Genomic DNA, 26,549 nt, shown 5'->3' on the forward strand with positions numbered 1-26,549 from the left:
TCAGTTTGTCGTGGAAAATCGATCTGTGCCGATTGTCAAGTTTCAGCGAAGGAATTCGTTGAGACGGGATTATGCAACGTAAGTTTATTTTTGGAAGGGCCTTCATTTAAATATTTAGGAAGGAATCTATTCTTAGCTTTGTTGATTGGCTTAAGGGAATTCGAAAATAGGTTTGTTTTACGTCAAAATATTCTACGTCATTTAGTCAAGTAAGTCAAAATTTGAATATCGGGTCTGATAAAATGACCCTCAAATTCTCTCTTTGAGCTTAAGAATTTGAAGTCAAGTCATTGAAATACCATAAAAATTATTAAAAAGCTCAATTTTTCACTACAAATGAGCAAAATTTAGTAATAATTTTCATAAATCATTAAATTTTGTACTGAAATTTGCTCATTACTCATGAAAAACTGAGCTTTTATAATTTTTATGGTTCTTCAATGACTCATAAATTGACTTAAAATCCTTAAATTCGTAAAAAAAATTAGTCGTTCGGTCTTCTTCGTTCGTTGGCATCATTATTGTGCAGCAGTTATCGTAATGTGGTTGGATCAGTTAATTGTAAAATAAGATTTTCGTTTCTTTATCCAGCATTTTCTTCATTCGAGTCATGAAATAAACTTTCTTTGATATTTTCTTTATAACCAAGTCAGTATGAAGGTTGAAGCAAAGTTTCTCATCTATCAAAACTCCAAGATATTTCATCTTATCCACTTTTTTCAGCAAGATTCAATGGCAAAAGTTGTTTTTTTTCTTCTCTTCCTTCTTTTGATTCGTACATGGAGTCGCCTTGCCATTCACTAAAATAAAAAGTGTGTCGATAAAAAATGAATTAATTACCCCAAAAAAAGTAGAATATCTTTGAAGGACACTTTCGTGTGAATGTACATTTTATCGTGAATTTGTGAATAATTATCGCCATAAACACAAGTAGCTCGTGTTTTCCGAGCAATAATCATAACACAGTAATAATAATTTCTGTTTTTACTCTTTTTCTAGTGCACAACCCGAATATAAAGTAGAAGCAGGGGCACCGCCGACACCCAAACGTGCAGTTGTCCCATCATATCCCCCCTATCCCGCAGCACAAAATTGCTTACCTGACGACTCGGATGACTCCACAGCGACACACATCATCGAAAAATCCGAAATTTTCAACGTTAATGGCAGACCAAAATCCAGCATCGTTGCTAACAAGGATTCAGTAACCGTCGCACGTCCTCCGTCTTCTTGCGGATCCGAACAATTAAAATTTACCGTTGAAATTCAGCCAGTTGAAGAAGTTACAGTTCGCACTCCGCCACGGACTCCCTCCAAAGAAAATGTTTGTCATGCATCGCAATCTCCTTCGCCATCTCCCTTCAAATCGACCACACCGCCACGAAGTCCACGACATTCAATGGAGCCTGAACCACCAACGGACCCAAGTATGGAACGTAGTGTGTCTCCGCATCCCTTTTCCGAAACATCAACAGCTACTGTGCAAGAAATTCGTCACGAAGAGACACCTCCAAAAATGAACAAAATTACAACTCCCATGAAAATTCTGCCGCCCGTGTCGCTGGATCGCAATCATTACAACGACAAATCGTACATCGTGGCAAATGTGCCGTCGGAGATGACAAGCAGTGTGTTGGATTCCTACGAAAGTACGACGGATAACGAGCAATATCGCAAACCGCCGGTGCGGGTAATGAAAAAACCGAAACAAATTAATTCGGGTGAGAGTTTGAGGATGAAGAAAAAGTACGATGACGGGTATTCGAGTAGCAATAAATATTCGGACAAGCCAGAAAAGCCACGTGATATGATTGTAAGTTGTTTTGTGCAGTTACAGAGTTCCAATTGGGAGGAAGTGATGGAGGTAATTGGTTGAAAAATTCGATTTTGAACCGAAATTTAATTGATTTTTTTCATTTTAGGGCATTGAAAATTTTGTTATACTTTCGAAGAAGCATGCAGATATCGTTGATGCTAATTTGCATCTCATGACGATTGAACTGGGCAAGCAAATTCGTAACTTGCGGTCACAAGTTGCACGGTAAGGAGTTGATTCCAGAATTAAATTAAATATTTCGGTCGATATTGGAAACAAAAATTAACTTACTTAAGCTTAAAAAAAGAAAAAATATTCACAGATTTTTCTTTAAAAGTAAAATCTACAAAATTCGACCTAAAATTTACTTAAGAATAAGTCAAAATTAAGTTAACTTTTAGCTTAAAATTCAAAACTAACAAAAGATTTAATTTTTCATTAAAAAATTTTTAATTAATTTTTATTCCTAATTTAGGCCGCTCCAAATTTTTTTTCTATGTTTTTGTCCCCTGCCCCATTTCAAAAGCCGAAAATCCAATAGGGCAAAAAAAATTTAAAAATTTCATCAAATTTAACCCTTTTTTTGGTCTTTTTCCTTATTTTTTCAAGGAATTTTCAAATTTTTTTAAAAATATTTTCAATTTTTAAGAATTTTTGTATTGAAAAACGAAATTTAACATGAAAAATTCATTCTCAAAAATATTTTTAAAAAAAATAATTTTTCAAATTTTTTGATAGTTATTTTTTGAAATTTTTTTGTTTAAATTTTTACCTTGAAATACTCTGAGATTAATTTTAAAGTACCAAATCTTCACGTAAATACCATAAAAACAACTAAATTATTCTTTAATGACCAAAAATTGTTTAAATTTTTTCATTTTGTATGAAAAAGTATTTCAAAACTTCATGGGGGGCATTTTGAAAAAAAATATTTTGGAACAAAAACATCGGAAAAAATTTTAGAATAATTTTTAGAGAATAATTTTTGATGCGATAAATCGATTTTTATGAAATAATTGATTTTCTTAATTTAAAAAATTTAGCAAAATTTTTATTAATATTTAGATAATTTTTTTTGTAAGTCAAGTTATTTATCAAAATTAATAAAAAAAATAAGGCCGCTCCAAATAAAACTCAATAGTTTTGTCCGATGCCCCATTTTAAATGAAAATTTCATCAAAAATTACCGTTTTTTGGTCTACTTTCTTATTTTTCAAAAAAAAATTCAATTTGTATCGAAAATCGTATTTTGACATGAAATTTCCTTGTAAAAAAAAATTTCATAAAAATTATTGATTTTTTTTCCCAAAAAAAATTTAACAGTTATTCCGCTAAAATAAGTTTTTTTTTCAAATTTTTGGTCTTACTTAACTTACCTGATATTTAGATTATATTTTAAACACCCTTTAAAAAGCAATTTTTATCAAAAAAAAAAAAAAATCTCTACAGTGCTGCATGTCAGGCTGCCGGCGACCTTTTCCAAACACACCGAAAAACAATCGAGCCCGAAGCTGAAGAGCTAACTGCAAATCTGCTACATCGCACATCTGACACCAACAAATTCCTGCGAAACGATGCCGTAAAAGCAATTGAAATTATGACTGAAAATCTTCCGCCATCGAAAGTCATTCACATTTTGTGCTTCAAGGGTGCGACACATCATAACGGGTGAGCATTAAAAACTTTTTTCTGTGTCTTTTAATAAAAACTTTTTTAATTTTTTCCTGTTTTTTTTTTCTTTTCGTAGCCTCGTTAAATGTGCTACAGGTAAGAATTTCATATATAAAATTTACTTGTTACATTGAGTAAAAAAATTTTCGTATTTACAGCTAAACTTTTGAACACTTTCGTGAGTAAAATTGGCGGCGAACGAATTTACAGCATGAATCGCGAGACACGCGACAAACTGATTCTCACGTGTGCGAATCTCCTGATGGAAGGCAGTTTGGAGACGCGAAATTACACAAAGGAAATTTTCAGAAGTCTCTCGGGACATCCGAATTACTCTAAAATTCTGGTCGATGTAATTCCGCAACGCATTTACCGGAACATCGAGAAAGCACTCAAAAGTTTACGTTAAAAAAATTAGGAGCAAATTGTAGATTAATTAAAATTAATTAGAAGAAATGTGTAAATATCAATAAAGATAGAAATTGTTATCTTCGGTTATTTTTCCATTTATCGGTGCGTCGCTCGTTTCCTCGTCTATCGTCATACCGATGTCTATCACGGTCATCGTGTCTGTCATAGCTTCGATCGTCATTCCTCCGTCGCTGATGGCGATCCTTATACGAATTTCGTTGATCCGAGTTGTCATATTCTCCGAACTTCATATCGCCATAAGGATTGACAGCTGCCAAATTTTGCAGGAAAATCGGATCGATAAGCGACATTGGGTTCGGGACTTGCTGATGTGGCATCGATGGTAACATTCCCGGCGGCGTGTTATTATGGAATCCTTGAACGAGCGATGATAAGCCGCGAGGTTCGGGATTTTGTCCTCGATTATTGTCACGATTGGCATCACGATTGCGAGATTTGATGTTCAAGTCACGCCCAAAGAGACGCGTTCCTTTGAAAATTTCACTAAAATATTTTTTTTTTTAGATTTTATGAAAATAGGAGGGAATTTAAAAATGACTTACCATGCATAAGGAACCGAAACTGTGTGCTTGTAACGAACAAAACCGAATGACTTTTGTTTTCCCGTGTCACGATCTTTCGGAATTGAGATTTCTTCCACCGGTCCAGCCTGTAAGATATTAATTCTATAGATTTTTCCTTAAAAAAAGGAATAAAAACAAAAACTTACTTGCAGGAATAGTTCGTAAAGTAGCTCGTCTGTTACTTTTTCTGTTATGTTTCCCACAAATACAGTTCGGTCGTCTTCGTCATTGCTGTCGCTGGGTTTTTCTGTCTTTGTACTTTTCTCGGTGGACGTCATTTTACGTGATAATTTGCTAAATTACTGACTCTCGACTTCGCGATGTTGTTATTTATCAAAATTAGTTCCAATTCATGCCGCACATCCGCTTTGGTGGCTCCAACCAGGATGTTGACAACGTGCTTGCAGCGCCATCTGGCGACTTATCAATTTCATTCGTCTCGAACGGAACGGAATGGATGAACGGAACGGAATGGATGAATAATCGAAATGGATGAACAATAGGATTGAATTAGTATGATGCGATTTTTGTTATCACTTTCATTCGACTCAGATTGTTTGAATTAAAATACCGTTAAATTTTCACTTAATTTTCCATCGATTTTTCACTTCTAGAAAGTTTTTTGTGTGAAGTTAGTCGGAATTTTTTTAAATCATCCTGAAAAGTTTTCTTATCGACGATTTTCGTGAAAAAAAGTGAAAAATATCATCACAGATCTTTGATTTTTTTTTTATGTTTTTTCAACAAATTTTCAAATTTGTTTTACTAAATTTATTTACATTCAACTGATACTCTAAATTCAATTTTAAATATCTACCTTAAAATACAGTGAAAATTCCATCATAGGGCATCCAAAATTCAAATTGATGGTAATTGATGGTTTTACAAATATTTTTGATCATTTGGTTAAATTATTCAATATTTTAATCAAAATTTTTCAAAAAGAAGGAAATTTATTATAAAATTTCAAAATTATGAATTTCTTTGAATTTTCGGAAATTTTAAATTTTTTTGAGTTTCCATCCTTCATCATAATATTTTTCACAGTTTTTAACTTTTTTCTATTGAAAATTTTTAAAATAAACCCAAAATTTGACTTTTTGATTGGAATCGCCCTATGATAGAATTTTCACTGATTAATCAATGACCAAAAATTGTTTTAATTTTTTCATTTTGTATGAAAAAATATTTCAAATCTTTTTTTTTCTTGTCACAAAAAAATCAAAATAAATTTGGAGCATAATTTTTTTTGTATGAACAAAGTTTCCGTTAAAAAAAGTTCAAAATTTATTTTAAAAAAATTTTTTTTAGAAAAATTTAAAAATTGAATCAAGAGGAAACTAAAGAATTAATAACGGGTAACAATTATGTTACAAGCAATCAATATAAGTCAAAATAATTATTTAAGAATATTTGCTATATCCTTCTAAGTTTTTTTTATAAACTCTCAAAATTATTTGTCATATTGATTTTTTAAAAAAATCCTCAAATGTTGTATTATTTAATTAAGGCAATAAAACTACTTTAATTCTTTGTTTTTTATGTGTTTAATTTTAGGCTTCTTATTTTTTTTTTCTTTTTTGCTTTTTTCTTTTTAAGTAAGTGTGTGTTTTTTGTACATTTTTTACGCACTTTTATGATGAATTTTAATAGTTTGAAAAATCCAGAGTCACAGACTGAGTTTTTAAAGGCTTGATTGTTTTTACTATTTAACTTTGGCGCTACGTAAGGCAATTAGTATTGGTCACAACCAGGGATAGTTGCGATAATATTCCGATGATGTTTACTGACATGAACACACATCACACGATTTCATCGAAAAATAAATGGCATGAGATTTTTTGATGGATTTTTGTTAGATAAGTTTAAAGTAGTCTAAAAAACCTAAATTTAAAATTTTAGAACGAACTTTAGTGTTTCGATGCATTTTTAGTGAGATTTACCATTTAGAATGCAAAGAATATGCACTGAAAATGCATAGAAACACTGAAGATCGTTCTAGAGTTTTAATTTAGGTTGTTTTGACTAATTTAGTTAAGCCTAACCCCCTTACCCCCCCTATAATCGTAAACCGTCGAAATCCAACAACCCCCCCTAATTTACGACGTGTTTTTTAACATAACCCCCCCCCCCCCCTCACTGAAAAGGAAATTTTTAGTATCAGTTCAAATTTCAACAAAAGCTCGTGAAAATTTTGAAAAAAAATGAAATTAATGAAAATTTGAAAAAAAAAAAGACTACAAAATTTTTTAAATCCAAAGCCGAATATTATTTTAGGCCTTCAAGTGCTTTAGGCCTCAATCAAAAATATGTTTTAATACCAGGCGTATTTATTTCAACATAAAAGATATTTTCAACCAAAAAATGAAGCCACAAAGTTTTGATTTGAATTTCCTCTATCAAAATGTTTTTGATGGATTTCAAACCAATCGATCGAAAATGCTAATCTGCTTTTTGTATCGTTTTTAGAATCTCCTTTTATTGCAACACGGACGCAAAAATGCACATTTACTAACTCTGTCATAAATATTAATTTTCGTGTGATGTCCGCCACAATACCGGTTGCATAAGTAATTTGGATCACAAAAAGCACTCGAAATGGGTTTTTGTTCGCACATGCGGTGACTTGTCGGAAAACTGGTTGTCGCTCTCCTAAACGTCAAATCTGGCTTTACGACACTTGGTTTGTAACAAAGATACGGCTTTAATGAGAGCATCGGTCGCAATCCATCATTTTTCATCACACCATCACACGAATTTTCATCACGTTTCATCACTGCACTCGCATCACAAGACACACAATTAACATTTTGCAAAAATTTGCTGCGAGTTCCAGCAGCTTCGTTTTCCGCTTTCATTTTTTCCAATGCACTCAATTGTCCATGCAGTTGGTCAATTTGCGTTTTTATGTAACTTTTCAGCGGAAGAATGTCGTGTTGATCAATTTTCGAGCCTAATACTTGTTGAATGTCGCGTATTGTTTGTTTCCATGCCGCTTCCTTTTCCGACAGCGAATCAATTAGTTCTGTGAGATTTTTGTTCATAATTTTTGTGGACAATTCTTCGACTTTATCTTGTACAGTTGCTTTTTCCTCCTTGATTGTCTGGATTTGCGAGTTTAGGGTTTCGAGTTGCTTTGAAAAGTTTTCCTTTTCCGACAGAAGAAATCCCGAAAGGTCTTCTAACTTTTCCAATTCTCCTTTGATAGTGCGAATGTTGGCTTGAACGGCATCCAAGTCGTGCGTTTCTTTGGATTTTTGTTTTTCGGGATCGAGTGAGTTGAAAATTGACTCAAAAGTTGATAATTTTTCCTCGATAATTTTCAAACGAGACTCGTCGATAGTTGAAGAGTGAGTTTGAAGAGATTGGGCTGCTTTAAGTTCCTGAAATTCCGTTTTTAATTGTTTGACTTCCTGTAATAAGGCATCCAATTGACTGTTTTTGTCTTGTTTTGTATTGTCTTCTATGGTTTTCGCCGGTTCTTCTTTATTCTAAAAAAAAAAAAAAATTTCTAATTTTTTTTTTAACCGAAAATACAAAATTTTCAAATTATTTGATAAAAATATCTTACCAAAAAAAAAATCATTTTTAATTACAGAAAAATAAAAACTTTAAAAAATCATTTTTAATTACAGAAAGAAAAAATATATTTGGCAAGTATAAAAATTTAAATTTTAATATCAAATTACAAAAAAAAAAATCAATTTATAGAAAATTTAAAATTTCATTTAAAAAAAAATAAATAAATAAAAATACTTGCGACATGTCATATTGCAATAAAAAAATTTTTTTGAATAATTTTCAAAAATTTCAATGAAATGATAAATTTTCTGCACATTTTTACAAAAAATTTACTCCAATTTACAAAAAAAATTAAAAAAATATTGAAATTGTGAAAAAAATCCAGTAAAATTATAAAAATTTAATTTTTGATTGTTAAATTTTTTTGGGATTTTCTAAATACAAAACCAATAAAAAATTGCAATAATTCAATTTAAAAATTATATAAAAAAAAAACAAAGTGAATTCGTTTGAATTTGCTGCGCTTTTGCATGATAATTCTCCGTATTATGATTTATAATTTAATTCTATTTATTTGTGTTTTTCAATTTAAAATTTTAATTTATTTAATTGTAGCTTATTAACGTTTCAAATGAAAACAAAAAAATAATGAAATATGTTTTCTCAAAAAGAATTTAATACTTACGGTTTGACATTCGTTTGGTTTTTCCTCTTCTACGAAAAATGCCTCTTCCGCAGAATTTGCTGTAAAAATTTCATTTGTTATTTCTTTAGCTGCTTCTTTCGAAAAATTTTCTATTAACTTTTCCTCAACAATTTCTTTGCCTTTGCTGTCAGCTTCACTATTTCCTCGTTTTTTATAAAGCTCTTCATACAAACTCTCGAGCTCTTTCAACTTAAGTGTCAGCCTTCCAACGTCATCGTTTGCCGTAAATGTTGTCTCGAGCACATGAAAATTTCTCGTTAAATCGTTAATGGAGACCGTCAAGTCAGCAATTACATTTTCTAGTTTTGTCAAGCGTTCGTTGCAAACATCTTTTTCTTTGTGTTTCTGCGAAATTTCTTTGTCGTTGCGATCCACCTCAACAGTCTCATTTTTTGCATCGTCTGTCGGTTTTGTTGCCATAGATTTTTGTGACCTGATTTCCCGCACTAGGTTAGCAGTTGTTTTTTTACGTTTTGTTATTTCGTGCTTGACTACATCGTAATCACCAAATTGGTTTGTAGTTTTGGAAAATTCTTCCTTTCCCACTAAATTGTCGATTGATACTGTCGAGTGTTTAGCCATAATGGTATTTTCTACGAAGCCAGATTCATTCACGACATTGCATATATCAACACGTATCGTATCCATGCCAGCAGCTCCATTGTTTACAAGAATGTGCAATAAAGTGTGGAGCATTCGGAAATCTACAATTCCTTGTTCGTAGCTGATGGCACGATCGAGAATTTGTTGGGGTGTTAACAATGTTGAGTGTGACATACTTGCAAGTATTTTTAGATAATTTATTTTATTGACAAAGAATATTTCATGTGAATTTCTCGATGAAGAAATGAATAAAAAAAGATTTCAAAGAAGTACAAAGCCTACTTCTTGTTAAAATGTTTCAAGCAAAAAAAAATCTTCGCTTTCGTGCATCAATAAATCATGACACGTTGATTCTAAAAAAAGGCGTCATTCACATAGATGGTAATTTAATGAGAGGTTTTTAGCTTTTTTTACCCGTATACTTCGTTCTACCTACCCATGGTTTTTGTTTTTTTTTCAAGTTGAATATCAATAATTGAATATCGTCGATATTTAACGACCAAAACATTCCCCAATTTGAAACATTCCCCAAATAATTTTTTATTTATTTAGGCCATTAAATTTAATTATTTCACTTTATGTCGCATGAGGATTTTTATGAGGGGTGGGGGGTGGTTGTAGAAAAAAAATATTTTTTTTTACTACTCTTTTGACGTTTTTGAACGTTAATCGTTGATTGAAGACATTAAAATAATTTTTACTTTAAAACTTTAATAAAATTTCACAAAATAAAAATTTAAGAAAAAATAAAAAATTTCTTCACGTGACTCAAAAATTTTTTCATCAAATTTTCGATAGATAATGCGTTTTTAAAGCAAGTTAAGTTCATATCTAATATAATTTTAATTTTTACTGGACATTATTATCGTTTTTTAATCAAAAAGTACCAAAAAATGTCAAAAATTTTCCTTTTTTTTTAATTATTTTTTTTTCCCCCTGAATTTTTTCGGCAAAATAACATAAAGTGAAATAATTAAATTTAATGGCCTTATTCATTATTTTGATTCCATAGTAAAAAAATCAGTATTTCAGATCAGATCAGTATTTGTTTCAGTCTTGACTTGAATAAGAGTAAAATTTCAGTAAGTCTCACTTCTGTAGGGAATCTGTTGAAAATGTTTATTCCTTCATTAAAACCATTGTAGCGTGAGTAGTTCGTTCAAACATAGGTATTTGCAATCCAGGCCTTCTCTTTGTGTCGTAGTCATGTTAATTCTGAACGAGAGAAACTGTAAGATTCATCCTCAATAATCTCTTTGTCATCTTGTACAATGTCATTGTTCGTTCGTATTTGATCATTTCATTCAATTTAAGGATATGATACTTTTCATACAGCTGGGATGTTGTCATTACATAACGATTATACTATCCATCCACATTGCTTTGAACCACATTGCTTTACATACTTACTTTGAATAAAAAATAAGTCAAAATAGCTTGAAGCTCTTAATTATTTCTGACTAATTGAAACAAAATATCTTACGAGGTTGAATTTTACTTTTTACCTCCTCCTCACATCTTTGTCGAAATTCAATAGAAATGTAGACCTATAGATTCAGATGACATAGAAAAAGTGTTTAACCTCTCCCCCTTCATCTGTATCTATAGGTCACGTATGTTCTGTATGCAGTAGTTCCCCCTTTGCAATAAATGGATGACGCCGTAATTGATCTGTAATTGAAACAACTCGTGTTTGGTTAATAAATATACTTGAGATTTTTTTATCGATGATCTACTCACGATTCCTATTTATAATAATAATTCATTTTACAAGCATTTATAAAGTTCTGAGTACTGGTAAAAATCTATTGTTACAATCACAATACAGATTCTGAGTGGCACAGATGCATTACGAATAATATTGAATTATATCGCTTTGTTGGTGCTGTTGGATGAGGCATTGATATAATATGTATATTCGTTTTAATCCTACAACAGAAGGAAAATCTATAAATTCTTTGAAAAGCTTATTAACAATATTTTGTAATAAAAAGTATCTTCTGTTGTTGTAAGAAAAATAAAAACTGGAAGATATGAAAGAAAAATTTATTTTATAGATAAGATGGTGAAAGAATGGCCTATTTTTATATAAAAAAAGGCTTACTTTGTATATAAAAAGGAAAAAAAAATAAGAAATGGAAATAAAATATTAATATTATGTATAGGTACTGTAAAATTTCTTTATATTTCTTATATAATATATTTCTTTAAAAAGGATTTTTATAAAGAAAAAGAATGTTGAGTTTTTTTTACAAAAAAACCAAATATTTAAAATAGTCAATATATTTTATTATTTATTATTTTGTATTTTAACAATTCCTGAATGATAAAAGATTTTTGTTAGGAATTTTAATAGAATGATTTCTATGATAGCAGAGAAGATTGATCTCAATTTGATTTAAATCAACATTTGAATTTAATCTAACATAAAAAATTGAACATTTCTAATTAGAAATAATTTATTCCGAATTTATTACCTGCCCGTAAAGAGGAGTTCTAAGGAAATATTTAAGAAATAATAAGGCCGCTCCAAATGAAAATCAAAAATAAAGTCCGATGCCCCATTTTAAATGTCTAAAATCCAATGGGGCAAAATAAAAAAAAGTTGAAAATTTCATCAAAATTGATCGTTTTTTGGTGTATTTTCATAATTTTTCAAGACATTTTCAAAAAATATTTCAATTATTTTACTTTTTGTTTTGAAATTCATATTTTAACTTGAATTTTTTTCTCTAAAAATATTTTTCATAAAATTAATGAACTTTTTTTTCAAATTTTTTTGACAGTTATTTTTTATGAAATTTTAATTTTTCAATTTTTAACTTAAAATGATCTAAAATTAATTTTTAATTTGAAAATTTCAAGGAAGATTATTAAAAAAACAACAAAAATGTTGATCAACGACCAAAAATTGCTAAAATTCTGTCATTTTGTATGAAAATAAGTATTTCAAAAAATTTTTTTTATTTTGCCCCCCCCCATTTTATTTTTAAAAATTTTGGACTTTATTTTTGATTTTCATTTGGAGCGGCCTAATATTAAAAAAAAAATTATATTTAAAAATATATTTATTTAAATTTTTAAATATTTTGTTATCGCGTATTGAATGTATTTTAATATAAAAAATTATTTAAATAAAAAAATACATTTTTAATAAAAAAAATTAATTTGTATTTATAAAGTCATTTTGAAATTTTTATTTATTAATTTGATTTTATTTTTAAAGAAAAAATTTTTTTTTCGCCAAAAATTACTCTCAAAAACTTTCTTAAAAAAATTGTAATTTTTGGGAAAATAAAGCTTTTAATTTGGTCTTAATTTTACATTAAATTTTTATTTTTATTTTATTTTTATTTTTACCTATTAAACAAATTTTCAATCGCTGCAAAAAAGTAAATACCCTCGATATGTTTTCTATAAATAGTTTATAATTTTACGCTCCTACCTCACTCGTGGAACAACTTTTCCATTTAGCCATTTTGTAAAGTACTAACAAAATCTCTTAAAATCCGCTTATAGTTTTGCGTTCGATTTATGAGTGACTTTTAGCTTGTTTTTTTTTTTGTTGTGTTCTAAGTACTCACTGTTTGATTCTCGTTCTTCACAACAAATCATAATCTTATAAAAAATAGCAATCTATGTACGTATGTAAAAGTATGACGCGATAAAAATTCCCGATTATATGCAAAAAACTGGCCTTAGAACGAAGATAGAACTTGAAAGACGAAACAAATTAACCGCAGTCGTTTGTGGAGTGTCGTCCAATAAAGATTAAAGATTTAGGTTATTAAATCAAATCAGTTATTTATCAAAGGAAATATTTTTGCATTTAATTTAACCCACTCTGAAATTTTATCTGGCAAGTATTTATTTGAAAATTTAAATAAACAAACAATTTTAAATAAAAGTTAAATATTTTAATCAGATTGCCACTACGTGAAAAGTTTAAAATTTTTGGGAGTCATGGGATACTTTTCTCTAGCTACGAGGTAAATTGTTGCTTAGTGACCTTGAAATTTTTTTTTACAAACTTTTTTGTTCGTAGCGTCATTTTGTTACTCACGATTTCGCAGAGCAATCCGCAAGTTTATCGTTTTCAGCAAGGATGGCAAGTGAATCCGATGTACATTGTGCGTCTTCGTCCCTCGAATGCCGAGCCTTTTGATCTGGTTCGTGACTTTTTCCGTGCCAAACGGAATGCGGGTATTTTCGATGTGATTCCCGGTTTGGGGGGACAAGAAGCGTATCGTTTGCGACGATCGACTGTCGTTAAGGCACCCACGAGTTTGCCGTTTCGACAGGGAGGAAATCACCAATTTTCCTTTGATTGTACGTTTCGTGCGCCGCCTCAACAAATGCCTGAACCGTATGACTTGATGAAAATTACAAATGCCGATAATAATGAGGAGGCGTCAGTAAATGTAAATCCGCAAACGCGTACCGTTAATTGCATGTTGCCCCGTGGACCGAATGGACCACCGCAACGTGTTATCTTCCAAAATCCACCAGTAAGTAAAAGGCGGCTCCATTTTTTATCATTTTTGATCTTTTTGAATTTATTTTGAATTTTTTTTTTAATTAAAATTTTTAATGTTTTACATAAAACTATTGACTCTTAATTTTTTGTTAAAGTTGTTAAAAATTAAAAAAAAATTAATATGTGTAGGTACCTAAATAATTTTAATTTTTTAAATTATTTTTTTTTATATTTGAATATTTTTTCATAAAAAATTATTAAGTTTTAAATTACTGAGTTTTTTGTTGTTAAAAATAAATAAATATATTTAATTTTAATTAAGAAATTTTTTTTAAATTAATTTTTTAAATTTGAAAAAAAAAATAAATAAATTACATATATAGAAAATGAAGTACAAAATAAAAAAAAATATAATAAAATTTTAATTTTATTAATTTACGTTTAATAACACTTAAAAAAAATTAAAAAATTTCAGAGAATTTTAATAATTTATTAATAAAGAAAAAAAATAAAAAAAAATTTCAAAATTATCAAAATTTAAAAATTTACGAAAACAAAAACAGTAAAAAAGTGACATTATGAAATTTGATTAGAATAGAAATTTTCAACTTTTTTTTTAATTTAAAATAACTTTTGATTTTTCATTTTGATTTTTCAATTTAATATTTTCTCTTTAGATATTCGACAATCAATGGCACAAGTTGTCAATCGGCGTGACACCGAATGAAGTTCAATTATTTGCCGACTGCAAAAAAGTAAAATCTGTTCCGATTCCACCCGTGCAATTCACAACGCCCACAGGACTTACAGTTATCGTTGCCAAGTCAACTATTGGACCGGATACTGTTCCAGTATGACATTTATTTAGTCGTATTTAATTGCTCATTTATTTCGATTCAACTTGTTTTTCTTCTTTCAGCTCGATTTGCAAGGAATGAAAATCAACACAGATCCAAACAAGCCATCGAAAGACTCCTGTCCCGAATTGAAGGACGTTGAATCGCCTGCTGACCCGCCAAATCCGGATGAACCGCCGAAAAATCCCGAGTTGCCAAATCGCTTTGATAACGAGGACAATGACGACGGCAAAGCAGAGCCAACCACACCGAAAAATGCCGAGGAATGTCCTGCTTGGCCGCCAACGGATTGCGAATTGGCGAAAGGAGAAAAGGGCGACAAAGGAGACGAAGGCCCGCAGGTAAGTCATGGTCCATGCAACGTTTGTCTGTTGTGGAAGCAATTTTCTCCGTATCGTGGATAAAATTGGTACAAATTGTTTTTTGTACTTTTTTTAAAAATTGTTTGTAACTCAAATTCAAAGAAACTCAATGACAGAATTAAAAATTCTATAGGAATAACAGATATTTTGAATGAAAGTGCAATTTTAAAAAAAATTTCACATTTCATTCTTTTTTGTTTGTTTGTTTTTTTTTTCATTTTTGAAAAACACAGATATAATAATAAAATTAAAAAAGCTTTGATGGCCCAAAATATATGAGAACTATAATTAAATTTAAAAAAAAAAGTTTAACCTAAAATTAATTCAAATTAAATAAAAAAAATTAAAAATTTGTAGGTAAAAAAAATAACAAATTCAAAAAATGGTATTAATTAATGGAACATCAATTTTGAAGTTAATAGAACAATATTTTTCCATTAATTTTTGGACTTTTTGTTTAGCAATTATTTAGACAAATTTTTTAATTATTTAATTTTTTAAATAATTTAATTAATAATTTAAATAATTTAAAGAATTTATTAAATTAATCATTTTCAATTTTTTTTAAATATTGAAAAAAATTAATGTTTAATAAAACGAATTTAATTTTTTTTTATAATCGGTTTAAAAAAAACATTTTAAAAAAAATTCGGGTTTTAGGTGTATTTTAATAATTTTTAAAGAAAATTTCCATAAAATTTAAAAAAAAAATTCAATTTATTCTAATTTTTGTTTTGAAATAAATTAAATTGAATTAAATTTTTTGACAGTTTTTTTATGAAGTTTTTTTCTTTAATTTTTAATATGAAATATTTTGAAATCTAGGTATTTTAAATAAGCAAATTTCAAAGTGAATAATAAAAAAAACATCAAAAATATTATTTAACGCTCAAAAATTGATAAAATTTTGTCATTTGGTATGAAAATAGTATTTCAAAACCTTTATTTTATTTTAAAAAATTTTGGATTTTATTTTTGATTTTCATTTGGAGCGGCCTTAATAAAAAAAAGGAGAAATTTTTTTTTAATTCGTCGATTTTTTCCGAAAAATTAGATTAAAAAAAATGAAACAGTAAAAATTTTGATATTTTTTAAATAAATAAATCATAAAAAATTACAATTATCCAAAATATACATATTAGGCCAAAATATTTTTTTTCTTCAAATATTTAAATCAAATAAAATTGAAAATTTAAAAAAGAATTTTTTTCCTTAAAATTTTCATGAGACAAAAAACAAACATATTAAATTTTTTTCGCCGAAATCCCTGCGAATAAAACTTTATTAAAAATATTGAATTGCTTTCAATATTATTGAAAAATAACTCAATTATTGAACAAATCATTTTCATTATCCCTCTTTTTATTATTAATCCGGATGTATTTTTATGAAACATTTTTTTTTTGTTTGAAATGCTATTAAAATGCACAATGTAACAAATATTGCATTTGTTTATCATGGTAATTGAATCATCAACTGGGGATTGTTTTAAATGCCATTCAAAAAAAAAAAAAAAAAATCAAAAACACTAAAAACTGTAATAAATAATAATAAAATGTTATTAATAACAAACAGGGACCACCTGGACCTCCAGGTGTTTGCGATTGTCCGAACGGTGAGTAGTAAATATTTGCAGCTTAATTTAATATTTTATTCAAGTTGAGTGATTGATCTCCAATAGCAACTACAATGACCATCGATGACATTTTGACAACTTTATCGTCAACCAGCACGACAATAATGACAACAACGTCGACAACAACAACCGCATCACCAACAACCGAAGGAGACGAATCCACGACGCCATCTCAGTGTAACATGATTGTAGGTCATTCAATTTATTTGACTTTTTTTTCATTATGTCTCCATTTTTTTCGCAGTGTCCTCCGGGATCGCCTGGATTAGATGGCAAGCCAGGTGAAAAAGGTAAACTTATGTTTGAATAAGTAATTTATTCATTCATCAACTTTTGTTGTTTGTTTTTTTTATTCGCAGGAGAACAAGGGCCCGAAGGTGATTAATTCAAAAAAAAAAAGTTTAAAATTTTTTTCAATGTTTTTATTTTCTATGAAGGTCCTCAAGGACCTCCAGGTCCTCCAGGACCCCCGGGACCTCCAGCAGATGCTCCAACGACTGAAAGCTCAACAAGTGACGGCACTCCGCCGCCGCCATCCCTCACAGAAGATGACGTCAAAGACATTTGCAACGCAATCATCAAGGGTATTTATAGAGCTTACATAATTTTCATAACAAAGACAAATAATAAAATGTGTTTTTAGAAAAACTGGATGAAATATTTGCATTTACGCCGGAATTGTTGAATGCAGAAAATGCTGAGGGTGCACCTCCGCCAGCTAAATAATGTATTTTGCATTACATGCATGAAAAAATCTCTTAATTTGTAATTATAGTTTTCTACAAACCATTTTTCGCTCGAATTTATTTAAAAAAAAAATAATTTGTCATACAGTAATTCTCTTTTTATTGTACATCTAAAATTCTTTTGAAAGAGGAATTTTTTTTATCACATTTATGTATCATTGTTTGAAATTTTTAATCACAAGTTTGATTCTCAAAAGAACACTTAACAATGAAATGTTGGACTTTGTAACTCACATGCACGATTTTTCTTATTTTAAAATTAAATTTATTCATAATTTTCCGATTTTTCTTTTAAATTTACCTAATTGGCACTTTAATTTGATTTTTTTTTTTAAATTATGAACTACAGTCGCTCCAAATAAAATTAAAACATTAAATTTCGAAATATTTGAAAATAAAAAAAGCTTTGATACTAAATTAAAAAATGTTTTGATCGTAGATTTTTTTTTAATTATTTGCTTTGAGATTTTCAACTTAAAAGTTTTTAATAATTAAAAATTAAAATAAAAATTTTATAATTATTTTTTTAAATTAAAAAATAAATTATTTTATAATTCAGTAGGTACCTAAAAATATTTTTAGAGAAGAACGATTAATTATTTAAAATAATTTATTTCTTTAATTTTTGAAAGTTTCTTAAAAATTTTAAAAAATAAACAAAAGATTGACATTTTTGATAATTTTTTTTTTCAAAATTTGGAGCGACTTAAATTATTTTAATTTTTTTTTTGTCATCAATTTTATTTTTTTTTTTGCTAAAAATTAAAAATTTTGAAATTACACAAAAAAAAATATTTTTCTAAAATAATTTAATTAAATATAATTTTTTGACATCATGGAAACCTTTAAAAATTTACAATTATTTTTTTTATTTTTTTTTCTTTGACAAAATAATTTTAATAATTTTATTTTGGAAAGGAAGACTTGTTAATTTTACGTTTTGGTATAGATGGGTACACGAAACCATAAAATTTCAACTACTTCTTACATTACTTTAGAACTCACGTTCAAAACTTTCCACATTAAAAACACTTGATGAATTACAAAGTAAATAAATTAAGTTTTCATTATAGTTCACTTGTTCTGCATTCATAATCTGAGTGTAATAATCCTCTGTTTACCGCTTAAAATTACTACTATCACTGCTGCCGTGGTTGGCGTTATTCAAATGAATATTACCAACTTCATCAACGGTCGGTGGGAATGCATAATTAGGATCTAGTTCATTAAAATCTATGTAAATTGGTTGCTTTTGTGGATCCAATTGACTCAGGATGCCACGAAAATCCGGTCTGTCGTTCGGATTCGCAGACCAGCATTGCAACATCAAGTCGTACAATTGTTCGGTGCAGTTTTCCGGTCGTTCGAGTCGCTTGCCGGACGATAAAAAGCTCAAAATTTCCGTATTACAAACCGTTGGATAGGGAAATCCTCCTGTTTTAATTTTTTTTTTTTGTTCAAACGTGATGAATGAAAATACTTTTTTGACACTTACCCAACGTTCCAATTTCCCATAATACGATCCCGTAAGCCCACACATCACTTTTACTCGAGTACAAGTTGTCCCGTATCGCTTCGAGTGACAGCCAACGCAAAGGCACCCGTTTATTTTTCGTGTTGATGTAGATGCCGGTTCGCGATAACCCGAAATCGGATATTTTCAAGCATTTGTGCTCGTCAATTAAAATGTTGCGTGCCGCTAAATCTCTGGAAAAAATAATTTTTTTTGAATTTCGACGAATTTTTTTTTTAAAAACGAAAAATTAAACCTGTGAGTAATCTTCTTTTCTTCCAAATGACTCATGCCACGAGCAATTTGTATGGCGAAACTGTGTAGCTCATTGTGATCCAGGACGTAGTTTAAGCAGTCGGATAATTGACCTTGTTTCTCTGAATATTGCAATAATGAAGATGCCTCCAATTCCGATCCTAGTAATGTTGTCACGGCTGTTTGTTGTTTTTTTATTTGTTGAGATTAATTTCATTTTTAGATTTAATAATATTTATTTTAAAGGGATTCGTGAGAGAAAATTTTCATTTTTAAACAAATAATCAAATAATTAATTAATAATTCCATAAATTATTAAATAAATTATTAATTAATATTATTAATTAATTATTAATAAAATAATTAACTTTTAATTTCTGTAAAAAATGAAAAAAAAAAATTTTTTTTAAATGAAATTTTCCTCTCAAAATCATTAATTATTAATTAATAAAATTTTATTTAAAAAAACTGTTTTTGCATCATTTTTCATATAAAATTTTTTAAAATAAATTTAAAAATTCATAAAAAAACTTTTTTTAAATAAGGCGAATAAATTTAATATATCCATTTTTTGTCACCCCCCCCTCCGATTTTGTCGAAAAAATTCAGGGGGAAAAATAAAAATTAAATATAAAATACAAATATTTTTGACAGTTATTGAAATGTTTTTATGGAAAAATTATGAAAAATTACTTTTTACCGTAAAACAATACAAAAAACTAAAGAAATTTGCTTAATTAACTCATTTTCTATTAAAATGTTGAAAAAAAATTTTTTGAAAGTCACGTGACCAAACTTATTTTTTCAATTTTTTTTTTATTTTGGGAAATTTTGTTTGATTTTCCTATACTTTTGAGTTCAAATTTTAAAATAATATAAACTAAAATAATATAAATATTTAGAATCAACGTTAAACGTATAAAAACGTTAAAAAATTACATACAAAAAATTCAAAAATATTTATTTTTTTAATTCCCCCCGTCCTCGAGAAAATCCTCATGGGACAAAAAATGAAAATATTAAATTTATTCGCCTAAGTAAAATATTTTTTAATTTTTCTAAAAAACCTAAAAAAATTTTTTCTCTAATATGTTAAATTAAATATTCACAGAAAAATTAATTAAAAAATTTGAAATACTATTTTTCATATAAATTTTCAAAATTTAAACAATTTTTTACTTTGATATTTGCTCATTAAAAATTAATTTAAGAGCATTTTGTATAGAAAAACATAAAATTAAATTAAAATTCTATTAAAAAATATTTTTAGAGCAAAAAATTCATCAAAATTAAAATTAAAAAAAATATATAAAAACCAGACAAGAAATTGACAAAGAACGACAAAGAAAAAAAATTGTTTCGCACGAATTTTAATCATCGAAAAATGCCACAGAAATATTATGCTGAATAAAAAAAAAAGATTTCTAGAAAATTTTTAATTAAAATCCTTGAAAAAACACTTTTTTCATTAATTTTTTTCCCTGGTTAAAATGCAAACAATACTTACTATCCGCAACAGATGAAGATGGTGCTTGTATGACTATGGTGTCAGGTTGCGTAATAAACGAACTCGTTTCTGAGCTAATTGATCTAAATTGACAAAGAAAATATTTAATTTCATTTAAAAAAGATGGAAAAAAGTCTTAAATTACGTTTGATGAAACATATCTGCATAACTGCATCGTTTCCTATTTTCACTGTTGTTGTTAAATATCGAATGAGAATACGAGCTTCTGCTATTGGAACTTGATGATTTTTCGTTATGATTTGTGCAGGGAGTTTTCGAGCTCACATTTGGATCCCAATTTAAATGTTTCAACAATTCGACACGCTTTTCTCGAATTTTCCTCAAGTAACCCAACTATACAAAAAGAAGTTTTTTTCACAAGTTTTTCAAAAAGAGCATTTTATTTACCAAATCTCCGCATCCAACAAACTCCATTATCATCATCAGTGGTTGCTTGACGGTACAGAAACCCATCAAACTAACGATATTAGGATGCTTTCCCACTTTTTTCATCGTGGCAATTTCTCCGAGAAATTCCTCGAGCTCGTCGGTTGATGGACGTCCTGTTTATTCAATTATTGAGTTAAAAGAATTTCTTTGAAATTGTACCAAGGGAGCTCCAAATATTTTTTTAAAAGCATTTTGCCGCCTTTTAAATATCGAAAGGGGCAAAATAAAAAAAAAAAAAAACATTAAAAGTTTCATAAGAAAATTACTTTTTTTATTTTTTTTTAGAAAAAAAAATTAATAAACAATTTTTGTTAATTTTTATAAATGAAAAAAATGGATTTAGAATATTTTGTATTTTTCAATGTAAAAAAAATATAATAGGTTAAATTTTAATTAATTAATTTCAAAATTAAAATTTTTTTTTATAATTTTTTAAATTAACTTCTATTAAAATTTAACATTAAAAAACAGTTAAAAAATTTTAAAAAATTATTAAAAAAAAAATTTAAAATTAATTAATTAAAATTTAACAAAATTTTTGACTGTTATTTTTTCTTAATAATTTTTACTTGTAAAATTGTTTTAAAATTTTCTCATTGTAATTCCGACCGTTTAAATTAACAAGTTATTGTAAAATTAATAAATTAATTGATAGATTAATAAAAAAAAATAACAGAAATAAAATTTTGAAAAATTTAAAAATAATCAAAAATGTTAAAAATTTCTAAAGAAAAATGGAAAAAATAAAAAAAAATGGTAAATTTTTATTGAACTTTTAACATTTTTTTACTCTTGGATTTCCGATTTAAGAAATGCGACATTGGACAAAAATTTTGAAAAAAAAATTGGAACGACCTAATAGAAAAAAATTATAATTACGTTTTAACTGTTTCACTGCAACTACCGTTGGACATTTTTTCCCGGGAATACCAAGGGCTGTGGCGCAAAATACTCTGCCGAAAGCACCCTTTCCGATTTCTTTGCCGATTCTCACGGCTGCATGCGGAATCTCAAGAATATCGAGTTCGCCACGTGCCTTTGCATCCTACAAATTTAATGAAATTGTAATGGAAAGAAATAAATTTAACCGAGAATCCATTTACCAAGATTTCTTTCTCAATATAAAGTGCATTTTCCTGCATTTGAATGTTCATTGATGTTCGGCTGAAAGAAAATTTTTTATAAAGAAAGAAATTCAACTTTTTTTTTTGCTTTTTTTACCTTATTGTTGTTGGAACATTTTTATAAACGCCTCGCCAGTTATTCACAATTTTTCTAGATTTTCTGTATTTATTGAAACAAATGATGCCGATAACACAGAGAAATGTCACGGAAATGGTTGTCGAAGTTACAGCAAAAATTATCCACTAGACAGAGAAAAGCAAACAAATAAATAGAGGTAACACCCAGAATTACAATGAAATTTAGATTACTCACATTATAATGCGAATTGAGTGTCACATTGTTGGAAATGTGTTGATTTGTGACCAATGGAACTGCAAATAATGAGGAATTAATTAAAATAGTTGGTCAATATAATTGGTGTACCAAAAACATACGGTAAATTATAGTGTCCTGTATTCTTCCTTCGCAATCCCGGTTGTCGATTAGTGTGGCGCGCAATATGTAGCTTTGATTCCGTTTCAAACTATTCGAATTATTTAACGGTAATATGAATGATTCTCGAATGACCTTTTTTGTTCGATTTTGATACGATTTCAACATGAAAATGTTGTCGAAAATTTCTTCGGTGCGACCGCCCCATGCTAAATGACTGTTTGCCTTAATTGGTTTTAATAATCTGAAAAAAAAATGTAATGAAAGTTTTAATTACTTTTATTCATCAGGATATTAAAAATTCATAAAATATCAATTAAAAAGTGTTAAGCTCAATATTGTTATGTGGTCGACAATATGCATTTAAAATTATTTCCAATTCATTTCCTTTTTTTTTTGATAATATCCTCGACTTGTTTATAATAAATGCGACATATTAAAAAAGTAAAATATTTTTTAAAAGTTATTAAATTAAAGAAAAATTTAAAAGTTATTTTATGGTATGTAATTTTTTCATATATTTTGTTATCTATTTTATTTAAATAAAAAATAAAATAAAATTTTATTTAAAAAATTATTTATTTTTTAATGAAAAGTTATATAAAAATAAAATTTTATAAGATTTTTAATTTTTGTAAAAAAAAATTTTTTTAAACAATTCTATTAATAAAAAAATAAAAGTTTATAATTTTATCAGTTTTGGCAGAAAAAAATTTAATTCAATTTTAAATGAATAAATTAAATTAAATAAAACATTAAATTTTTTCAACGTTTTCCAGTAATAAATTTACATATTTTATTTTTAATAAAAATTTTGTTTTAGAAGTTGATAATTTATTGAAAAACTTTTTTTTAATTTTTAATTAAAAGTATTTTTTAACATTTTTTAAATGTATTTTTTTTTAGTTTTTTATTTTATTTTATAAAATAATACTTTTTAATTTATTTTTAAAAATAATATTAATTATTTCATTTTAATTATTTTTATTTTTTTTAAGTATCGTCTTGATGTAATTTTGCGATTGCTATTTTTGTCTTAAAATTAATAATTTTCATCACGAAAAACAAAATTAATTTTTCTAGATGTATCGTTTGCATTCATGATTATCAAATCAAATCGAGTAATTTATGCCGAAAATCAATTAATAAATTTTTCTCAAAATTAAGTCTGGCTATTCTTGATTTAATTAGTATCATGTTTTCTTCTAACGAAAAACTTTCCATTGTGTCAAATTTAGCATAATCTCATTATAGACAAAGTTTTCTGCTTCATTTTACTGCCATGAATATGAAAGTACAAATTCGCAGCATTTTGCAGAATTTCATCAAATTTCACTCATTTCACAAAATCCTACCTTAATCGTATTGCCTCCAAATGAGCTGCAACATTGTGATAGTTGAAAACGTTGTCATAGCTAAACCTAACTTGTAATTCGGTTGCTGCTGTATTAAATTCCGCTGCAAACTTATCCACTTTCGGCAGAAAAAATTCATGATAGCACGAACAGATGCCATTGATGCAATCTACATAAAAATTAAAATACATTTTTCGGTTAGATGCGTTCGTTTCCTTTTTTTCTTGGTATTGTCAACTATTTTACACAACAAAAAGGTTCGGAAGTAAAAATATTTCAATTTATTTGATTTGAATTTTTTAAAGCATTACTGTAAAAGCATTAAATGCAAAAAAAAGAACAAAAAAATTGGGAATTGGGACGCAAGAGATATTTTGGGAAGAGATATTTTGTGAATTTAATCTATAAATTTGAATAAAGTTACATTGAATTTCACTTAAAATTATGAAAAATATTGTAAAATAAAAAATTTGTTAAATTATTTAAGTAAAAATTAATATTTTTCAAAAAATTTGTTGACTCTCCATAATTCAGACATGCAATATTTTTCAATATATTGCAATAAATAATTTTTCATTCAAAAATATTATGGAAAATAAATTATTGTTGAATATTTTTTCACCCCATAAATAAAAAATAATATTGTTCCAAGGCTTGATTAGTTGCCATAACCATAATAATTTCTGAAATTTCTAATATGTGCATCATAATTACCATCAACGCTATAGTTAGTAGTCTGATTAAAACGTTTGTCGGACGTTTCAATTAAAATGTGATAATCACAGCCCAATTTTAATATACACTCTCCATGATCCTTGATTTCCGGGTATTCTGGCAAAATTATTGTCGTTCCTTTGGTCTGGTTGGTTGCATGGCAAAACAAAATAAATTAGCATTTAGCACATAATTTCCATGGAAAATTTCTTACGTAGCTATATTCGGAGCAAATATCACTCTGACAGTAGGTTTTGCTCGAATCGTGTGTCAAAGTTGTGATAATAATGTCATATGAAATTCCATTACTCGGTAATGAAGAATTCCATTTTATCTCAAATTGCACAAAATTTCCATGGTTTTTCGCCTTCAAAATGGGAGTCACTTTTATTTCTGAAAAAAAAATAATTATTTTTTTTTTATGTTTCGTTCCAATTATAATTTCATTATTATCATGAGTAAAAAATTAAAAAAAAAAATATAAAAAAATTTAATAAAAGTCATTTTATTCTTACCTGATATGGTGCCGTTGACTGAAAATATTTGCATCTGCAAGTGAAAAACCATCCTTGTATTATTATTAATTAAAAATTATTTATTATATTTATTTACTCACCAAAAATAATAGAACCCACAAACAGACATCTTTAACAAGTTCCACTGATTTTTTGTTTGAGTAAATGTTTGTCATTGTCTTTGAAAGTTCATTTTATTCACAAATATTTTGTTTTGGCTTAGTCTTTATAAATTTTTTTTATGTTTATTATTTTTTATGAATTTTATTTTATTTTATTTATTTATTTATTTTTCCATGAAATGTTCTTTTTGTTGCTATAATGGCACAACGATCATCAATATTTAATTAAATGTCAAAAAAAAAAACGAAGAATTCTTTCATATCTTATCAACGATCGTCTTATCAACGTTTATCAAGAGTCAAGTGGACTTCCAGAATACATATGAAGGTAAATGTAATGTTTTGTTTAAATTGATACACAAATACCTTTTGTCTCAAACAATATTTGCAAATCTCAAATTAATTTTCCTTTCGATGCACATTTAACAAAGACAATGAAAATTTCCTGGAAATTGAACTTATGATGCACAGTTTGAAAGGAATACTTAATAAGAAGGAATAGTTGATAAAATTGATTTTTAGAGTAGTTTCGAAGAAAAGAAAGGTGCTATTGTGCTTGGTAAAATTGTCTGAACGTGTCTGTTTTAATTGAACTTGTCTGTCCGTAATTTTTAAATTTTCGAACATTTTATGAAGTTTTTTGTACATTTCTAAACACTTTGCCCCAATGAATAATTTAAAACTATCCCAATGCATATTCTAAAATTTTGCCCCAATGCACATTCTAAAATTTTTGCCCCAATGCACATTCTAATTTTTTTCCCAATGCACATTCTAAAATTTTGCCCCAATGCACATTCTAAAATTTTTGCCCCAATGCACATTCTAAAATTTTGCCCCAATGCACATTCTAATTTTTTTTCCCAATGCATATTCTGTAAATTTGCAAAAATTTATAAAAATAAAAAAATACATGTACAAAATTTGAATTAAAAACTAAAAGATAATAAAATGAAAATGCGCTTCGGTTCATTAGCTCGATAATTGATTGAAAAATCAAGTTTACAAGTTTTGTTGAATCTTGCACATTGTTTTATTTTTACAATATTGTTTTTTCGCTAAGTTTGAATGTTTTTTCTTGATGTTTTGTTTATTTGATGACTTAAAGCTGATTAAAATCAGGGCAAATAAAATTTTTCAAGTTCAAACTAATTGACTTAAGCTTCAAAA

At 27.8% G+C, this 26,549-nt stretch overlaps 3 protein-coding genes across 4 annotated transcripts; 1 reads left to right on the plus strand and 2 right to left on the minus strand.

The window, feature by feature from the left end:
* Positions 1 to 3,515: 3,515 nt before the first annotated feature.
* LOC134830948 (RNA-binding protein 7) lies at positions 3,516 to 4,817 on the minus strand. Its single transcript, XM_063844567.1, has 3 exons — positions 4,629 to 4,817; positions 4,462 to 4,568; positions 3,516 to 4,402 (listed from the first exon to the last, which is right to left on the minus strand). Exons 1-3 carry the CDS (start codon positions 4,758 to 4,760, stop codon positions 3,973 to 3,975), a joined length of 669 nt encoding a protein of 222 aa, XP_063700637.1. The 5' UTR covers positions 4,761 to 4,817; the 3' UTR covers positions 3,516 to 3,972.
* Positions 4,818 to 13,235: 8,418 nt separating this feature from the next.
* On the plus strand, positions 13,236 to 17,620 carry LOC134830894 (collagen alpha-1(IX) chain-like). Of its 2 annotated transcripts, none has more exons than XM_063844505.1 (10): positions 13,236 to 13,302; positions 13,359 to 13,821; positions 14,468 to 14,641; positions 14,710 to 14,988; positions 16,585 to 16,624; positions 16,691 to 16,829; positions 16,889 to 16,935; positions 17,005 to 17,022; positions 17,083 to 17,229; positions 17,289 to 17,620. In XM_063844505.1, exons 1-10 carry the CDS (start codon positions 13,277 to 13,279, stop codon positions 17,369 to 17,371), a joined length of 1,416 nt encoding a protein of 471 aa, XP_063700575.1. In that variant the 5' UTR covers positions 13,236 to 13,276; the 3' UTR covers positions 17,372 to 17,620. The 2 variants fall into 2 exon arrangements, with proteins under 2 accessions (XP_063700575.1, XP_063700574.1); XM_063844504.1 differs by having other exon boundaries at positions 16,691 to 16,833; positions 16,890 to 16,935; positions 17,289 to 17,619.
* A 605-nt stretch (positions 17,621 to 18,225) lies between these two features.
* Positions 18,226 to 25,496, minus strand: LOC134828499 (fibroblast growth factor receptor). The gene is made up of 16 exons (XM_063841479.1): positions 25,359 to 25,496; positions 25,258 to 25,291; positions 24,957 to 25,135; positions 24,743 to 24,887; positions 24,029 to 24,197; positions 22,676 to 22,917; positions 22,554 to 22,612; positions 22,338 to 22,483; positions 22,220 to 22,280; positions 21,996 to 22,161; positions 21,075 to 21,229; positions 20,812 to 21,020; positions 20,667 to 20,749; positions 19,161 to 19,338; positions 18,887 to 19,098; positions 18,226 to 18,825 (listed from the first exon to the last, which is right to left on the minus strand). Exons 1-16 carry the CDS (start codon positions 25,431 to 25,433, stop codon positions 18,509 to 18,511), a joined length of 2,430 nt encoding a protein of 809 aa, XP_063697549.1. The 5' UTR covers positions 25,434 to 25,496; the 3' UTR covers positions 18,226 to 18,508.
* Positions 25,497 to 26,549: the final 1,053 nt, after the last annotated feature.

The sequence above is a fragment of the Culicoides brevitarsis genome, chromosome 2 (assembly GCF_036172545.1).
Source record: "Culicoides brevitarsis isolate CSIRO-B50_1 chromosome 2, AGI_CSIRO_Cbre_v1, whole genome shotgun sequence".
Classification (NCBI taxonomy): Eukaryota; Metazoa; Arthropoda; class Insecta; order Diptera; family Ceratopogonidae; genus Culicoides; species Culicoides brevitarsis.